Genomic DNA, 17,150 nt, shown 5'->3' on the forward strand with positions numbered 1-17,150 from the left:
CTTATTGTTCTCATAAATGACCTGCTGTGGCCTCCTAACAGAGTTCTTTATCTCCACTACCACCTTTGCAAATTCTTTTCCAATCACAGCCAGATTGGTTTCCCTAAAACTCTCTTTTATTATTTTACTTACTTGTTTAAAAGCCTTCCATGATTTCCCATTGCCAAGTGGATAAAGTTCAAACAGTTTTCCTTGGCATTCAAGGTCGTCACATCTGGCCCCAGATTACCTGGCCAAATTTACCTTCCATAACTATCACACATAAACCTTCTGTTCCACCAGACAGTTGCCTGAATATGTCTTGTAGATAGATTACTTCCACATTTGAATCACTCCTGGTTTACAAAATAAGTGCAGAGAACACTTTTTTTTTTTTTTTGCTATTTCTTTGGGCCGCTCCCACGGCATGTGGAGGTTCCCAGGCTAGGGGTCGAATTGGAGCTGTAGACACCGGCCTATGCCAGAGCCACAGCAATGCGGGATCCGAGCCGTGTCTGCAACCTACACCACAGCTCACTGCAACGCCGGATCCTTAACCCACTGAGCAAGGGCAGAGACCGAACCCGCAACCTCATGGTTCCTAGTCGGATTCGTTAACCACTGCTCCACGACGGGAACTCCAGAGAACACTTTTTATTTTATCACAACAATGCCAGGGTTTAGCTGAATTTTCTGATTAGTAATATTATTTACATAGTTTAATACCCTTAAAAAATAGGGAAGCTATGTGTTTTAGAATCTCGTCATCTCTGAGTTACAAATTTAACTACAACCCAGGAATTTTGAGCATGTGACAGGTGTTCTGTTGTCTGCTTGAATTTGTGATAATTAAATTTACTGGCCTTTGGCCTTTCTCAGAGAGACCCAAGGGCTCTAGGTAAGCATTAGCTTTCTCATGTAACGCAGACACTGAAAAAATCCAAGTTGGTTTCTTTTTCTAGGCTTAAGTTAATTGGTGTGCTTGTTCGCCACTCTAAAATAATGATGCTTAAACGTAAATTGTCTTTTCTAAGCACTCAAAGTGAGGCAAAGGGGTAATGGAAAGAACACTAGATTTCAAGTCAGAAGATTTGGAGTTCAACTTAATGTTAAGTGACTTTGGACAAGTTGCTTAAACTCTCTGAACTTCAGTTCCTTCACCTGTAAAATTGGGATATTTAAGTATATTTAATAAGTATGCAGTGAGAATTAGGTCAGATAATATTCAAAGGCACTTGGAATCACATTTTATTAATTCTCACTTTTTTTTCACATTTCTGACACAAAGACTCATGTGACACCCAATGACATCTTGACATTCTGTTGTTGTTTAGTTGATGGTGTTTGTTTCTTTCTTGGTGGCACATAAAAGGGTGGTGTGTCTTAAAATCAGTGCTGTCTTAGACTTGATGAAATATGGTGATTGGTTCTCTCTCCCTCAAGGCTGCATGACATATGCACCCTCTGCATTCTCATCCTGCCACAAAATGCCCCACCCCTAAGACTCATACAAATTGTTCATATTTTAGTGTGTTTTCATACACCTGTTAACTGTGGAACCTTATGTCAGACCTCATCACAGTTAAGCTCCAGAAAGCAGAGAATGCATCACTCAAAAAAAAACCCAACTTGCATAATTATATATGATTCTGTCTTTAATAAATATTGCCCTATTGGTGTTAATTCCATTTTTGAGACAACAATGAAACCTGGGATCTTACTAGTAGTCCAGTGACTTTGGTAAAAATCTATGTGTAGGGCTGAGGATACCAAGGAATGCATAAATTGTGTTACAACATAGGTTTCCCTATGTCACTGTGTCCTCTCAGACATACTGCAGCTTACCTCCTCATACCTTCTGTCCTCTATAAGCCAGGCAGCCTCAGGCAACATCTTGGAAATGCTTGTACAGCCAACAGACCTTGTTCTGGGGATGGCAAAGTTTGGCGCTCTTATCAACTCATCTGTGGTTTTCTTTACTGTTGATAGTTGTAAGATATAGGGGGAAACTGTTCCTGGCACCAATACTGAGGATTAGGAGGTTGATGAAGAAAATAAGAGTAAATAGATGCATGATGAAAAAAAAAGAATGACAGTAACAACAACAAAAACAGATGCACGATGCATTTCCTTTTCCCAGAATGGGCTTTTGTGAACTGTCCACAGGCTCTGAACCAGTTTAATCATTCAATCACTCACGCATTACCACTTTTTACTTTTCTGTGGTGACCTGACAGGTTAAAGACTTCATAAATTCTGAGCTCCTAGCACAGTTATATTCTTCAGAGGACCAAAATACTCTGATGGAGGAATCTGCAGAGCAGGCACAGCGCCGAGATGAGATGCTTCGAATGTACCAAGCCCTTAAAGAAGCCCTTGTGGTCATCGGGGACATCAACACCGCCACTACGTTCACGCCAGCACCACCTCCTGTGGACGACTCCTGGATACAGCATTCCCGCAGGTAGGAAGGTGACTGGGTCACCTGAGGCCTCCCAGCTTGTCCAGTTCATTTTGTGAATGTGCTTCCCTTAAGTAAGATGAACCTAAAGAAAAAAGAAGGGAAAAGATATTTAAGTCCAGCAGTGAGAGAGAGGGTCAGATGATCCTAACTCCTTTTAAAACCAAGCACAGTATATCCTTGCAGTGGAATATTACGCAGCTATCAAAAAGAATAAGTTCTGTAAGTACTGAAATTGGTCTCTGTCCCCAGGTCCCCCCCTCCAAGCCCCACCACCCAGAGAAGGCCAACACTGAGTGCACCCCTCCCACGGCCTGCTTCCGGCCGGGGGCCGGCACCTGCCATCCCTTCCCCTGGACCTCACTCCGGGGCACCCCCAGTACCATTCCGGCCCGGCCCGCTACCTCCCTTCCCCAACAGCAGCGACTCGTTCGGGGCACCTCCACAGGTTCCGTCACGGCCCACCAGGGCCCCCCCAAGTGTACCAAGGTGAGTGTTGAGTGCACGGCCAAAATCGGGATGGGGGCAGGGGGATGCCCTTCAGTTCTCTTCTTATAGCATAACAGACAAAATTGACTTGGAAAAGAAAATGGCAAAGATTCTGTTATAACGTTGCAGTTTTCCCCTGGGAGGGGCATCCTAGGAAGATGGCTAAGCCTGTGACATCCTTTAGAAACCGGTATGTGGCCAGAACTCTCCTTTCTCAACTGGCACAAACTAAATGGGACCAGAGAAACCTGGGTCCAAATGAATGACGTTTTGGCAGCTGTTTGAAACTTTTGACGGAGAGCTTTGAAATGAAAGAGCTGGTGGCTGGGCTGCTGCAAGCTGTGTGCTCCCTAGATCATGAGCGCATCGAGCTAAGGCCTGGCCTTCTCTCTTACCAAAGGGATTCTAGAAAACCACTGACTTCAAGTAGTATTAGCCCTCTGAACTCTGATCCTTGAAACCAATATTATTAAATTTAATGTAGGCCAGATAGAAACATGGCTGATTAATCTGCAATTCTTTTTTAAAAATTATGCATAGAAATTTAAAAACGACATATGATTGCTTTGTGCAGTCTCTCAACCATATATATATATATATATATATATATATATGTAAGATAGAATATTGTATATTTGAATAATACATTTTGGCATTTGTAAGCAGATTTTCAGGCTTAATTGTGAAACAAAATAGCTAACAAATAGATGGAACTTAAAACATGTATACATATAGTTGAAGCTATATTCTCACCTTCGTACATTTATAGTTAATAGATGTACAATATGTATACATAGAAGATTTTGAAAAGAGGGGGAATTAGGATTTTTTTCTCAAGGTGAGAAATTTTAAAAGGAAAGAAAATAGCCCATACAAAAAGTTATTTTTTTAGAAGTTCAATTCAGAGGATTAAAATATTTGGATGCTCCATGAAGGAAAATCTTACTATACATGTACTGTAAAAAGAGAAGTGACTTCTGCCCACCCATAAAGCCTGAGTCACCTCATCCTCTGATTATGGTGCTTATGTTTATTTTGATCTTCAGGCTGTTGCATGTAGTAGAAAAGAAGGGCATCTTAAACCACTAAACAAAGGGAGATGTAACAGGAGTAGGGGGGATGTGGAATCAGAAGACCTGCTTTGCCACAGGCCCTGGGCAAATCCTTTAACTGAGCCAGGCGTTCCTCATCTCTGAAATAAAGACATAACAAGGTTGTTGCCCAAATCATATGAGACGAGGTATTTCAAAGTCTCACAAACTGGAAGGCACTGTTGTTGTTACTGTCATCATCACTTTGTCCCCATCAAAGAGGATGTTATGTATTCTCAAACCTATATTTTTTTTTCTTTAACCTCAATAGGTTTGGTTCATAATTTATTGGAACTGAGCTAAATTTCTAGTAATAACAACAAACACAGTAGCTAAGAATAATATGTGAGCTCTCAACATATGCTAGGCACTGTCCTAAGGGCTTCGCAGGTACATTTTTATTTAATGCTCACAACAACCCCATGCGATAGATTATTATCCATTTTACACATAAGGCACAGAGGTTAAGCAGCTTCCCCAAGGCGGTTCAACCAGGCACTAATAGAGCTGGGCTTTAATCCCCAGCAGTCTGATCCAGAGCCCGGTTTCCTAACCACAATATCAGAGTTTCTCCACCTCAGCAGTACTGACATGTTTGTTGTGGGAGCTGTACTGTGCATGCTATGATGTTTAGCAGCATCCTGGCCTCTTCCCACTGGGTAGTAGCCACACTCCCCCAGTTGTAACCACTAAAAATGTCTTCAGACATTGCCTCCGGTGGGCAGGTAGCGTATAAAATCTCCCTCCCCTTGAGAACCACTGCACTGCAGTATTAAAAGGTCGTCCCTTCCATGTAAACAAGTATGAAGACCAGCATTGAGCTTCACTACAAGCAAGATTAAATGATTGTTTTAGGAAATTTCAAATTGACTGGGAAAGGGTCTGCCGTTGTGCAAAGAAGGTGTAGCGGCCATGGGGGTAGGGGTGTTGGGAGGAGGAAAATGGGAGTCCCATACAGGAGCCTTGAAGTCAGCTACTTTGTCTGTTTCGCTATTAGAAGGAACCTGAGCAACCTAGTGGCGCATGTCCTCAGGAATGAACATGCATGTCTTTGCCTGCTCGCTTGGCTGCTTTACCTCTTGGTTTCAGATAAGCTGGCTTGCCGGTACCCTACAGAGATACTGCTGAATGCTAAATTGATTTGTAAAGCTGGGTGGAGTCACCCTTGGTATTTCCGAGCTCACACTCAGAAGGTGGTGGGCAGGAATCAGGCTCTGGGACCTGTGCTGGAGAGGGGAAGCCGCCAGATTTCAGGCATCTTGCACTGGGGCATTTATAGGACAACAGTTGTGTTATTCAAAATTTCAGAGTATTCTCAAGTTAGAGCCAGGCTTAACTTGATCTGGCCTTACAAAGAGTCTCAAATGTAAAACAGAAATGAGGGTTCAGAGTAAAAGAGGAAAGTTGGTTGTTTTCTGCTGAGCCTCCAATTTTCAGCGCCAGTTCAGCGCATTGGGAGGGAAATCCTGGGGGGTTGGGGTCACCTGAGAAAGAGCAAGAAAGAAAGACTCTGTCAGGATCCTTGTGCCTATTAAAGTTTAGCTTTAGATGGAGAATTCTGACCACATAAAGTCTGTTTTTAATAAAAGCCAGAGCAGGAATCCTACCAAATGCAAGCCAGAAATAGGGTTTAAGATTTCAAAAAAAGAGAGAGAGAGAGAAAAGGAAAGAGAGACAAAGATAGAAAGAAAGAAAGAAAGAAAGAAAGAAAGAAAGAAAGAAAGAGCTGAGGGAAACTCTCGTTGAAACTTCACCTTGTTCTATTTATTTATATACTCTCTTTTCCCTTCATGCTTTGCCTCCATTTTCTCTATTAAAAACGTAAAAAAAAAAAACAAAAAAACTTGAAATGCCATTATCCATCATCTCCAGAAAAACAACCCTTAGCTTTCCAAGAAGGAAGTTCAATTTTTTTTTCCAGTTCTTTGCTTTCTTAAGGGCCCTTTCTCCCTTTTATCTGAAACCAGAAACTCATAACGTGACAAGACAGCACAAGCTGTGTCCCGCCGGCTCCCTGTTGGGCTTTAATATCACAAAGGCAAAAACTGAACTATTAGAGGCAAAAGATTCTGCCGTTCGGCATGTGCCTCTGCATAGTTTTCTTCTGGATAACTGGAGATTTCATTAGCAAGTTATGATCTTCACTTTTCAGAGTAGATATTGATTGTAACCCTATTCTGATGCAATGAAATCACTTGCAATTGTACAGACACCATGAACATTCTGCTTTTTTTTTAGAAAAAAAGATTATTATTATATCTTTCCATTCCAATAAGAGGAAGGAGAGGGGCTGATGGAGTCATTTTTGGCCCAGTTTTTCTCAGCTGCTCAAGCTGTTCCGGTTTATGTGTGAAGAGTCTTTCAGTGAGGGAGCTAGAAATATTGCAAACTACGTGCTTGTTTTAATTAATTCCACCTGAAGAAGGGGAGCATCTCTATCCCAAAAAGACTCACCAGTGTAAATGCTTCTGTCATTAGTAAGTTGAGTGTACGTAAATCTGATTTGTGGAACATTTTCTGTTGCCAGAATGTTTGGTGTGTACCTCCCCTTCTCACCTCCATCTACTTCTCTGAAGGGGCTGAAACCCAGTTGAAAAATCCCAGCCAGTCTCGTCCTTGTTCAGCAAGATGATCTTAAACAGACATCAGTACCTCTTTAGGGGCCCTATTCTCTTACTTGAAGATCCTAATCTTCACCAAACACTAACTGTAGGACTGATGTCACTATTTTCGATTACAGCTTCTTAAAATTAGCTAATTGGGAATCACAGCCTTTGACATTAACAGAACAAATTAACTGAATCAGAGTGTTTTTTCTGGCAACACCCGACCCTGGCATTATTTGACTCATTTGTCTTCCCCCCTTTCCTGGGACTAAGCTATTTGCAAGGGTCAAAAGTGAAGAAGGGAGGGAGGAAGGGTCTCTATCCAAGGAAAAGCAAACCCCATTTACCTCATCCCCCAGTCTTCTATTTTTTAAAAAAGAAATGTTTTTGAAAAGTAAAAGTCCTTTCTGTTAACCACCCTTGTTGCCAAGTCTGATAGTGGCTTTTATAATGGCAAGAGTGAATCAGAAGGAAAGTTTGGCTTTTACTCTAGCTCATCCACATGACAGAAGCACAATGTGGAAACCAAGGAATGCTTTACTGAGAGTCTCTGGAGAGCCCCTGGGTGAAGCTGGTGTCCCTGCAGTGCAGAAACAGCCCTGGAGTAGAGTAGCATTAGGATGATTGCAGGGCTTCCTACTTATGCTCCTTCCATGACTCCTAAGATTTCCCTGATTTTACCTGGCACACTTTAAGAGTCTCATCCCAGTCCCACATTCTTAGTCATTTACCACCAAACTCAATGGCCAAAGATACATCAATTTCGCTACACAAAGAGACAAGCCAGGCATTCACGTTCTTTTCTTTACAGAGGCAGAAGCCATTTGGATGTGGTTTTCTTTACAATTTAGGTGAATCTTATTTTAAATGTTTGCCCTTGATGCTCTTCTGTGATCTGTCTCCTTTACCTATTTTATATGTTGATTTGATTGACAACACAGAATCCCTCTCATTCAGAAATAAGGTCTCCCTGTTTTGTTTTGTTTTCAGCCAGTCCCCCAAATTTTGAGTAAGAACAAACCCATGATTCTTATGAGTGTGTCTTTGCATCCCTAACATCAAGGTTTGGTGCCACGAAGGACGAAGCTGCCGAGCCTTGAAGTCGTGGGCTCAGGGTTCACAAACAGTTAAGCGGCTTGTGTGCCTATCCTGTGTCTGATTCCCCAGCAATCATGTACTGGAAACATCCTGACTTACTCCCTCCTCGACAGCCCTCTAAAAGTATGACTTCTTTTAGCAGCTGAGTGTCTTTGGACAAATGATGAATTCATCTCGTGATTTCTGTTTCAGCCATGAGCTTTCTATTTTCCTCAACATCCTTCCCCTTTAAAACAAACACATAAATTTATGATTAGGTGTTGTGATTTTTTTCAGGGAACAGTTTTTATATTTAGCAACTGGATTTAAAAGTCAAGCAAGGATTTTTTAAAAGTGTAATTGCCGAGAATAGAAACAACTTTGAGGTATTCTTTATGATTCTTAATATCTAAGGCATCTCATGAGGTTACTGTGTTACAAAATTTGTCACTGAAATCCCAAATGTAATTAATAACTTGTTGCAGGTTTAACATGAATTGTCATAATGCTTAACATATTTTAATGAAAATAGGAATTTGGCTACAAGCTGCTCACTAAAGAAAATGTCCAATTTAATTTGAGCCCCTCAGTTAAATATTTCATCAAAATCATTCAAATGCCACAATGATTCTGGTTGTAACCTAATAATTCACTGAAGTGAATCGATGGTTAATGTCAAAGGTTTTCATTCTTCAGGTCTTGGTTTCACTCTGGTTCAAGTGAAAATAAAATTAGTCTGGTGGTTTCCTTTTTGGGTCTAGCAAACTTGAGTCTACTTTACACAAACATCTCCATCCCGCCACAGTCCAGAATGACTGGCAGACTGTTTAGGCAAGACCCAGGAATTTGGGAGCTTTGCAAATGTGTCAAGGTAGATGTCAGATTGCCTTTCCCTTTTTATTGTGCCCTTTAGCTTACCTTTCCAAACATCCCAAGTTGCAGGAGAGTACAAGAAAAAGGAGAATAGGAAAGGATCTACATGAGGCAAATACAAACAACAAGAAGTGCAGATAGGCAGGGGAGGCAGTAAATATAACAATATACGGCTGCTGGCCCGTGGTAAAGTGGCACTGAGTTATTAACGGAACACAACTGTTTCCACATCCCATGACAAAAAATAGCAAATAGCTCTGTCATTGTTCTCATTTGGGACTCTAAATTGCTAAGTTTCAGTACTGCAGGGAAAGCCCTTCTGAGTTTCAGGGGACCCAGCCCTGCCCCTGGCTTCACCTGATTAAGGAAGACAGCCAAGACGGGAGTCTGGCAAGAGAGCCACTGACCAGTGAAAAATGCACAGTTGATAATTATTATTCTTCCCGTAGCCAGTCAGCAGCAAACTGTCACCAGTCGGAATCTGCTGAATGTTCCTATATACAAGTTGATGTCAGCTCAAAGAAAAGAAAAGAAAACAGTTCTACCCAGTGTAAGCAGACCCATGGTCTTGTAGACACACGAAGGCTAATACTTCTCTTTTATCCCTGCCCTCTTTTATCTCCCTTGCTGTAAGAAGAGACTGATTTTACAGGGAAAGTCTTCACGTTCAGGCAGTTATTGTCAGATGGCATGTTTTTTAGTGACTCCAGAGATTCATGGCACAACGTGATCCATGGCTTTTGCACCTTTAAATTTTAATCTAAACGGCAAACTCCAAGAGTGAGCTGCTGGGCGCTTCTTCCTCCCTTCTGACTTATCAGCTACAAGGAAAAATGAGAAGTGAAATTTAGCTTACTAGAGCTGCTTTAGCCGATAAACAGCCAGGAAATTAAAGACGAAAATGTAAATGCTGCGTCTTTCACTCAGAATGTGCTCTACATGCCCACCTCCAGCAACATGAGAAAGGAGCTGAGGATTTAGCTGAGGGTTTGATGGCTTTTGTCTGCTTGTCATAACTTGATTTCTGCTTAAACATAGAATTTTTAAATGCCCGACATTGAAACCTTTAGCTTACTCTAGCCAACATATTGTAACCCTTGACTAGGGGAGCCTCTGAATCTAAACACGTATTTACACCCTTTAGTTGCCAAATGAAATCCATCTGGCTTACCAAGTGCTGCTGCCAAAAGAATATTACACTTTTGGTCTGGCCAGTATTTTTAAGTGCGGGGGAAGGGGGAGGGCGGCCTTGGAGAGGCCTTGGGTTTGTGAGAATCTGCATGTGTATTGATGCCACATTATCGGTATTAGATCATATGGCAGTTCTGACCAGAAAGAGAATTCCTACAGAGAGCAAAGTTGAAAGCCACAACGAATTGAGGAATTGAGGCAACCTCATCTTGGCATGATGCTTTCCTTTCTTTCTGGCTACTTTTCAGGCATCAGAGCCACATGATAGGCAAACCCGCAAATAGCAAGTACTCTAATTTCTGGAATTATTTTAACCATTCCCATAAACATCAGGAAATGTCCACTCCTGTTTTCCAGTCAAAATTATCTGCTCACATGAATTGTAGAAAGAACACATTCCATCGAAAGATCAGGGGGAAAAAATGCTTAATCAAAATGGCAAATAGTAAAATTCTCAATCACTCATGGTCAATGACAAGACCAGGCCTTCTTGAATTTAATTGCTCAGACACATGGAGAATTCCAGATCTTTACAGAGTCAGCATTTTTCCCCAATGGGGTTAGTTTAAAGCCTGAAAAACAGGGTATTATTGTTCTTGCTGCTCTTATGGGAAGACAGTCCATGAGCAAGTTTATATAAAATTTAGAAATAAGCTGTACTCCCTCCCTGGTTTTGTTGTTGTTGTTGTCGTTGCTGCTGTTGTTTGTAGCAAGGCTGGTGAACCAACTGAGAGAGAGAAAGGTCAAGACTAGGTAACCACCAATTAGATATACCACCATAAGTGAATCCCTAACCTTCCTCTGGCAATTTTGAAAACCAAGAGAAAGGGGACCTCAGGTGCCTTTGAATATGATTTGGGAAATAATCTTATTTTATAATCAGATATATCAGTTGCCTCCACCATGTAAATATTACCTATATTAGGTTTCAGATTTCCATGAGCAGCCTTGTCTAAATTTCAGTATATATTGCACTCATCTAGGATGAGACCTTCGATGAGAGTAAGAGATAAGAAAGCCTTTTTCAGGATATTTTGTAGCCCAGAGAATCTGAAAAGGAATCACTCCACTTGGGAATGGGTAATTATGTAAGATAAATCCTGTACCATGTGTATTTTTAAAGTTTATGTTAGGATTACTCTCAAAGCCAATTTTAAGAGTGAATGAAGTTTTTCCCTCAAATAAATCTCCCCCTAGTCTCATGCTTAAGGGTCTTTGCCAGAAAGTCTGCACCCGGCTTTGCCTTTAGACCACTATTCATGGAGGAAAAGCTATAAAAACTGAGGAAAATGTCTACTTATTTTTAAAACAACTGGAATTTCTTTTTGCTTCTTAGTAGTATTGGAAAATATTTTAATAACTAAAATAATAAAACTTCATGTGAAACAAATTCTACCTTAATTATTGCCTCTTGGGGTGGAAAATTAAAGAAACATTAATAAATGTGTTAACTAGAGAAACCACTGCAGTAATTTCCCTCCACGTATCTGGGTCTAAAGTCAAAATAAAACCCATGCTGTACATATCCTTTGAGAGAACGCAAACTTAGAGTTTTAGCTCTAACAATAGTAGTTTCAGAACACTCAGGACTGAGATTAATAGACCAGAAAAATCCCTGTGATTCATCAGCAGACTTTGATTAACCTACTTAAATGCTTTATAGTTCATTTTAGGAATCTGTAATGAGGGACGATGATATGATTGCTTAATTTGTTTTAATATTTCAAACACTCTAAATTACCCCCTTACCATCTTAATACTTGAAAACGAATAAGTATTCGAAAACTCATTTTAAAGCATCGTATCTTTGAATAAACATATTGAAATGGTGTTTCTCACTTTTGCTTAAAACTTTGGTGTGTGATTGATGACCTCTTGTAGGTTTCCTTCTTTTTTACTACCCTCGCCTCCTTCCATCCGGGACATTTTCTCTTTGATATGCAGTGTTTACTCAATCTTCTAGGTGACCAAACAACACTTGGGGCACTTGTACTAATAACTATTGCTGCTATGTTGTTCCTGTCCCTGTAGAGCAAGAAGTCTCAGTGAAATATTCTTGAGAGTCAACAAGGAATCTTTGCAATTTACGAGTCCTTTCATAGTCTCCGTAGACTGTTCAGTATTCTGTCTAAATGTAGTTATTTTTTTATCATGAGAGTTAGCTTTTCTATTTTCGTCTATGGATTTCATACCACTTATTAAAGCGCATTTTATGTTGTAAAAATATGTGGCTAGAATAATGAAGGTAACACTGACCCTTGTCTCCAGTCCAGAAAGCAAATCAGAAAAGCAAGGCTTTAGGACATTTCTCTTTACGGTATTCTCATTGCACTCCTGCTTTGCACCCTAGTCTTTCTGAGTCCGCTTGTCTCGCACTTGGGCCCTACACCCAATCATACAGGACAGTCTTCCTTTGGTTACTCCGGCCGGACACCTGCCTTCTAGCTGTGTTTGGCGGGCCAGCAGGATGAGGTAATAATCAGAAGAAAATGTTCTGGTTCTTTGGCCTCATCTGCACACAACATTATTCAAAACAGTTTTCTGTGAGTGAGAACAGAGTTGCTTTGAGATCCTACAGTGCAGCATTCTGTGGGGGTTAGGAAGAACAAAACTGTAAACTTTTTTGATACCTTCTAGAATAATAGAAATATAAATTATTTCTGCCCTTGCCCATGCTCTCAGTGATGTTTACAGACAGATAGATGTAGAAATGGAAACCTTTCCTTTGTAAACATTCTGGCTTTACTCTCTTCAGGTCCCGCCATCTCCTTAAGCACAGCTCCCAGGGTCATTACAGCAGTGTTTTCCTAAAAGCATCTTTTGTGGACTATTTCTCCAAGATGATGGCAGTCTTTGTAAGACAGATGCCTAAAAGACATATGGTTTTCATAGATTTTTCTGTCTAGACTAGCTTTATTTAGTGACTTTGGGTCTGAATTGGTCTAGTTAAAGTTTCTGTAGGAGCTTGTATAAAATTTTTAAATGTGGGCACACTGCATTTACCATTAAGGTGTAAAACAAAAAGTTTGACTTCTTATTGGCGAGTGAGTAAAAGGGATGGGTTGAAAATTTCCTTCGGGTTAAGTAATTCTGATCATCCTGTATGCTCAGCCGTTCATTCCTCTCCCACAGCACTGTCCAAAATGGAAAGGCTTACCCTAAAAATCCAGTAACTCTTAAATTCATATGCTTCTCACTCTTTTTTCTGAATAAATTCTTTGTATTCCAGTTGTGTGTGTGTGTGTGTGTGTGTGTGTATGTGTGTTAGAAAGCTCTAATTCCTTCTGCAGACTCTTTACATGGCCCAAGGGACATATGATTCCTTGCCCTTTTAGCACCAGTTTTTACAAACACAGCATTTCCCTCATTTTAAAAAAGCGCCCAACAAGCCACTGAGTAAAGGAAACGAACATTCAGGAATTTTTGTATGCGCCTTCAAACGCCGATGAAATTTTCGTTTTAAAATGTGGTTTTTGAGCCTGTGTCAAAGACTCATTTAGAAACAATATGACCCTTCAGGAGGAAAAGAATAGTTTCTAGACTTGCCAAGAAATCGGCCTTTTGCTCTCTGTTTTGTAAGAGCTAACACCACACATCCATTCCCAGTTTAACTGCATATCAGAACGAAGAGGCTCATGGAAGGGAGAAAATGTGGGCTGTTCTGTCTCCACCAGTCTCATCACTTGGCTTCGCACTAAGCATTTAATTGGACTCGGTCACATATTTGTCCACTGACATGGCAGCTTGCAAGGCACACTGCCTCTCTGTTTTTCTGTTTGCTTTCAGCTTTTTTGTTTTTAAATTTTTAAATCTAAGGCATGTTAGAGCTCCTCCTGCTGGAATCTTTCTTTCTAAGTCCCTGGGATTCTAATTAGTAAACGGTAACTCATCTCTGTTTTTTCCACTCACACTGATACAAGTGACCAGAAAATGCCACGTGGTGCATTTAAAACTGGCCTTTTAATTCATGGTGTATACAGGTCAGGCAGAAATGAAATGCTGGTACAACATAAACTCTAAGTCTTCAAATTTCTCATGCTCAGTTTTTTGTTGTTGTTGTGGTTACAAAAATAAGAGAATTAGAAAGTTAACTTTCACATCAGTATTTATATTTACATATTTACCTTCTAGAGGTAAGACCCTAAGTCACATACTCATGCCAGAAGGATTCTTGCTCTCTATCAGAAAGGGGCAGAGGGTCTTTTCCAGCTTTCCAAAGCAGAAATTAATTTTGCAGTTTTGTACTAGATCCAAGGTGTTGCCTTTCCCCTCTTTATCTTAGCTTCTCTTTCTTCTTCTCCCTGACTTGAGATGACAAAGGAGTGTGCATCTCCAAAGTGGAAGTTTGCCTCTCCCAGTAGCTAGTCCTTAGCACCTCCTTCCCAACCTCTCCTCCTTCCCCCAAAAGTCTGAGTTGGCCAACCCCTTCCCCTGGTGCCTGGGGTGGGAGTGAGGGGAAGGGCAGGGAGAAGAGGACAGAAGCAGATGAAGAGGGTTAGAAATAGTTTTACCCCAGCTACCATCAATGGGACTAGGTTTCTCCATACAGCATGTAAGTTCTTGGAGATCTCTCTGGGGGTTTCTTGAAAGAAAGAAGAGGTAGAGAGGGAGAGAGAAGGGAGGAAGGGAAGAGGGTGGAGAAAGAGAGAGAGAGAAAATCATCAGAGGGGACACTGCCTAAATTCATCCAACAGCCATGAGCATGTAAATCTCTTTAAAAACCACATCCTTTCTCTCTGTGTAGTTTTCTCATCACTGTATTCTGTAACCTTCTGCTTCTTTGCATATCTTTTAGTCTTCTGTACCCAGCTTATCTGTGTCAGTGATATAGTACAGAGGCTAAAATACAAAAATTAATCTCAAAAATAATGCTTTTTAGGAATCATATTTTAAAACAACTAAAAACCCTCTAAAGGCATTTGTTTCATAAATTAGGACTTGGAGCAAAACAAGTAATTTTGCCACTTGTGATAAAGAATAAGACAACACTTGATTCTCAAACTGACAGTGACTGCTTTTTCGAATTTTTTTCTCCCCCTTCATACATACTGCCTCCTATTCCTGGAATGCCATCCCCCTCAACTTTTCCCGTTTTCTTCAAGTCCTCCTAACCCCCAACCTCTTTCTATCTCCAGTCTGAGACTCCAGGTGTCCCTGAAACTCTTGAGGCATAATCCTGCCATGGCACTTACCCCACTGTGGTCACTGTTGACATGCCTTTCTTCCCAACTCAACTAAAAACTCTTGGAACAGTGACTTTCTTTCTGTACCTCTCACTCTTAATACAGTACCTAGAATGTAAACAAGGCTTATCGAGAGAAAGAAAGAAAATAAAATGAGTTAGTGTGCAATGCTCAATCAAAATTTATTTTTAGAATGAGCCCAATGTTTAATGTATACTAGGGAACAATTTAAACACACACACTTTCTCTCTTGCTGTATCTTAGTGTAAACCTTGCCTGGCTGAATGCTACTGTAAAATTCTTCTTTCAGATCATAAACTGAGCAGAATTAATGTGGGCAAATCATCCCTTAAGCTACCTTTTTTGCTGCAACCATAGAAGTGGATTTATCTGAGTCATCCGTGTGGGTGAAATCCAAGTCAGACATTTAAAATAAAGAAAGTGTGGCAAGGTAGATTATATTACCATTTATCTCAGAGACTAATTTGTACAATATATTATATGTTTGTGTCATCAAATAAAAATTGTGAACTGTTTTTCTCCTTATGTTCTTATTTCAAGTCCCATCAATTGATTCATACTTTCCCAATGACATACATTATAAAATCATGGGTTCATTTTCACAGGGGAAGAAATCCTGGCTCTAAAATGTAGCAAGAATCATACTAGAGAATTTTTTTTAATCCTTTAAATGGACTCCAAGTTCTATGTTCTTTCCAACTTCTACTGTAAACTATTCTTGGAGAGTATTGGCTCACTCTGTTACTCAAGCCGAAAAGGCCAAAAATATGCTGGATATCATCCTATAGTATTTTTGATAATAAATTACAAAATATCTTCCATGTGGACAAAATCGTGACTGTTTATAACATTTTTCTGAACTTAGCCTTAGACCTTTTAGATATGTCCAACCTGTTTTTTTGAATAAATGCTTAAAATAAGCAAAGTGCAATACAGTGCTGAAATTTAAAATACTATGCTCCATAATCTGTTCTCTTAGAGCAGGCATTAGCAAGAGGAAGTCCTGAGGCATAGTTAGTTGCCCTTCCATTTCATTGGGGTGCACACTCCTGTCTGATTTGTCCTTGGGGATATTCACTCATTGATGTTCTTGAACTCCTGGTTGGGACACTGCCCCCTGTGGGTGCTGTGGAAAGTTGCAAGAAGGGTAGGGAGTAATAATCCGGTCATAGGAAGTTTATAATGTTGTTCAGATGATTAACCATTGTATATATGCCTTAAACTTTGGAAAATGAACAAGGATTAAATAATTCAAGAGGGTCTTGAAGAAGCATGGCACTTAATTTCCTGGGAGGGAGACCCCACGCAGCTGATGGATGCTACCAGAGTCATTTTTGCCTGGAGCCACTCCGGATCTGAATGCAGCAAGAATGCCTGTGGGAGGCATTCTTCATGATTTTAGAAAACTCAGCAACAATTCTTGGTTTTGTTCTCTTTTGTCTTCTAAATTCATCAGGGAGTTCCCATTGTGGCACACTAGAAATAAATCCGACTAGTATCCATGAGGATGAAGGTTCAATCCCTGGCCTTGCCCAGTGGGTTAAGGATCTGGCATTGTGGTGAGCTGTTGTGTAGGCTGCAAATGTGGCTAGGATCCTGCATTGCTCTGGCTGTGGTGTAGGCCATCAGCTGTAGCTCCGATTCAACCCCTAGCCTGGGAATTTCCATGTGTTGTGGGTGCGGCACTAAAAATAAAAAAAGGGGGGAAGTTCATCAGATGTAGCCCCCAAGAAGAGATTATTTACTTCTTGTGCTTAGGTAGACAAAACCCTTCTTTTTTTTTTGACCCATTTCATCAATAAGATTAAAAATGGACAAGTTGATATCAGATTCTTATGACTCCTAGAAACCTGAGATGCATAACTCTCATGATCCAAAATGCAATTACACGTAAGTTAAATTTTGAGACAGTTTTATTTTATCTCACATTTTCCAAAAGATCATAATTTTTTTTTTTTTGTCTTTTATAGGGCTGCACCTACAGCATATGGAGGTTCCCAGGCTAGGGTCTAATTGGAGCTGTAGCCACTGGCCTATGCCAGAGCCACATCAACGCAGGATCCGAGCTGCTCACAGCAATGCTGGATTCTTAACCCACTGAGTGAGGCCAGGGATTGAACCCACAACCTCATGGATCCTAGTTGGATTTGTTAACCACTGCTTCACGACTGGAACTCCC

The 17,150-nt window shown here is 40.5% G+C and overlaps 1 protein-coding gene across 13 annotated transcripts in view; it reads left to right on the forward strand.

The window, feature by feature from the left end:
* Positions 1-17,150, forward strand: part of DNM3 (dynamin 3) — a 542,471-nt gene that overhangs the window by 509,588 nt on the left and 15,733 nt on the right. For 9 of the 13 annotated variants that reach the window (XM_021063640.1, XM_021063637.1, XM_021063646.1 and 6 more), the window contains 2 exons: positions 2,217-2,443; positions 2,693-2,929. In XM_021063640.1, the coding sequence (XP_020919299.1) occupies positions 2,217-2,443; positions 2,693-2,929 (464 nt within the window). Of the gene's footprint in view, positions 1-2,216; positions 2,444-2,692; positions 2,930-7,689; positions 15,494-17,150 lie in introns of those variants that run through there. The other 4 variants (XM_021063638.1, XM_021063642.1, XM_021063647.1 and 1 more) reach the window with 3 other exon arrangements.

The sequence above is a fragment of the Sus scrofa genome, chromosome 9 (genome assembly GCF_000003025.6).
Source record: "Sus scrofa isolate TJ Tabasco breed Duroc chromosome 9, Sscrofa11.1, whole genome shotgun sequence".
Lineage (NCBI taxonomy): Eukaryota > Metazoa > Chordata > Mammalia > Artiodactyla > Suidae > Sus > Sus scrofa.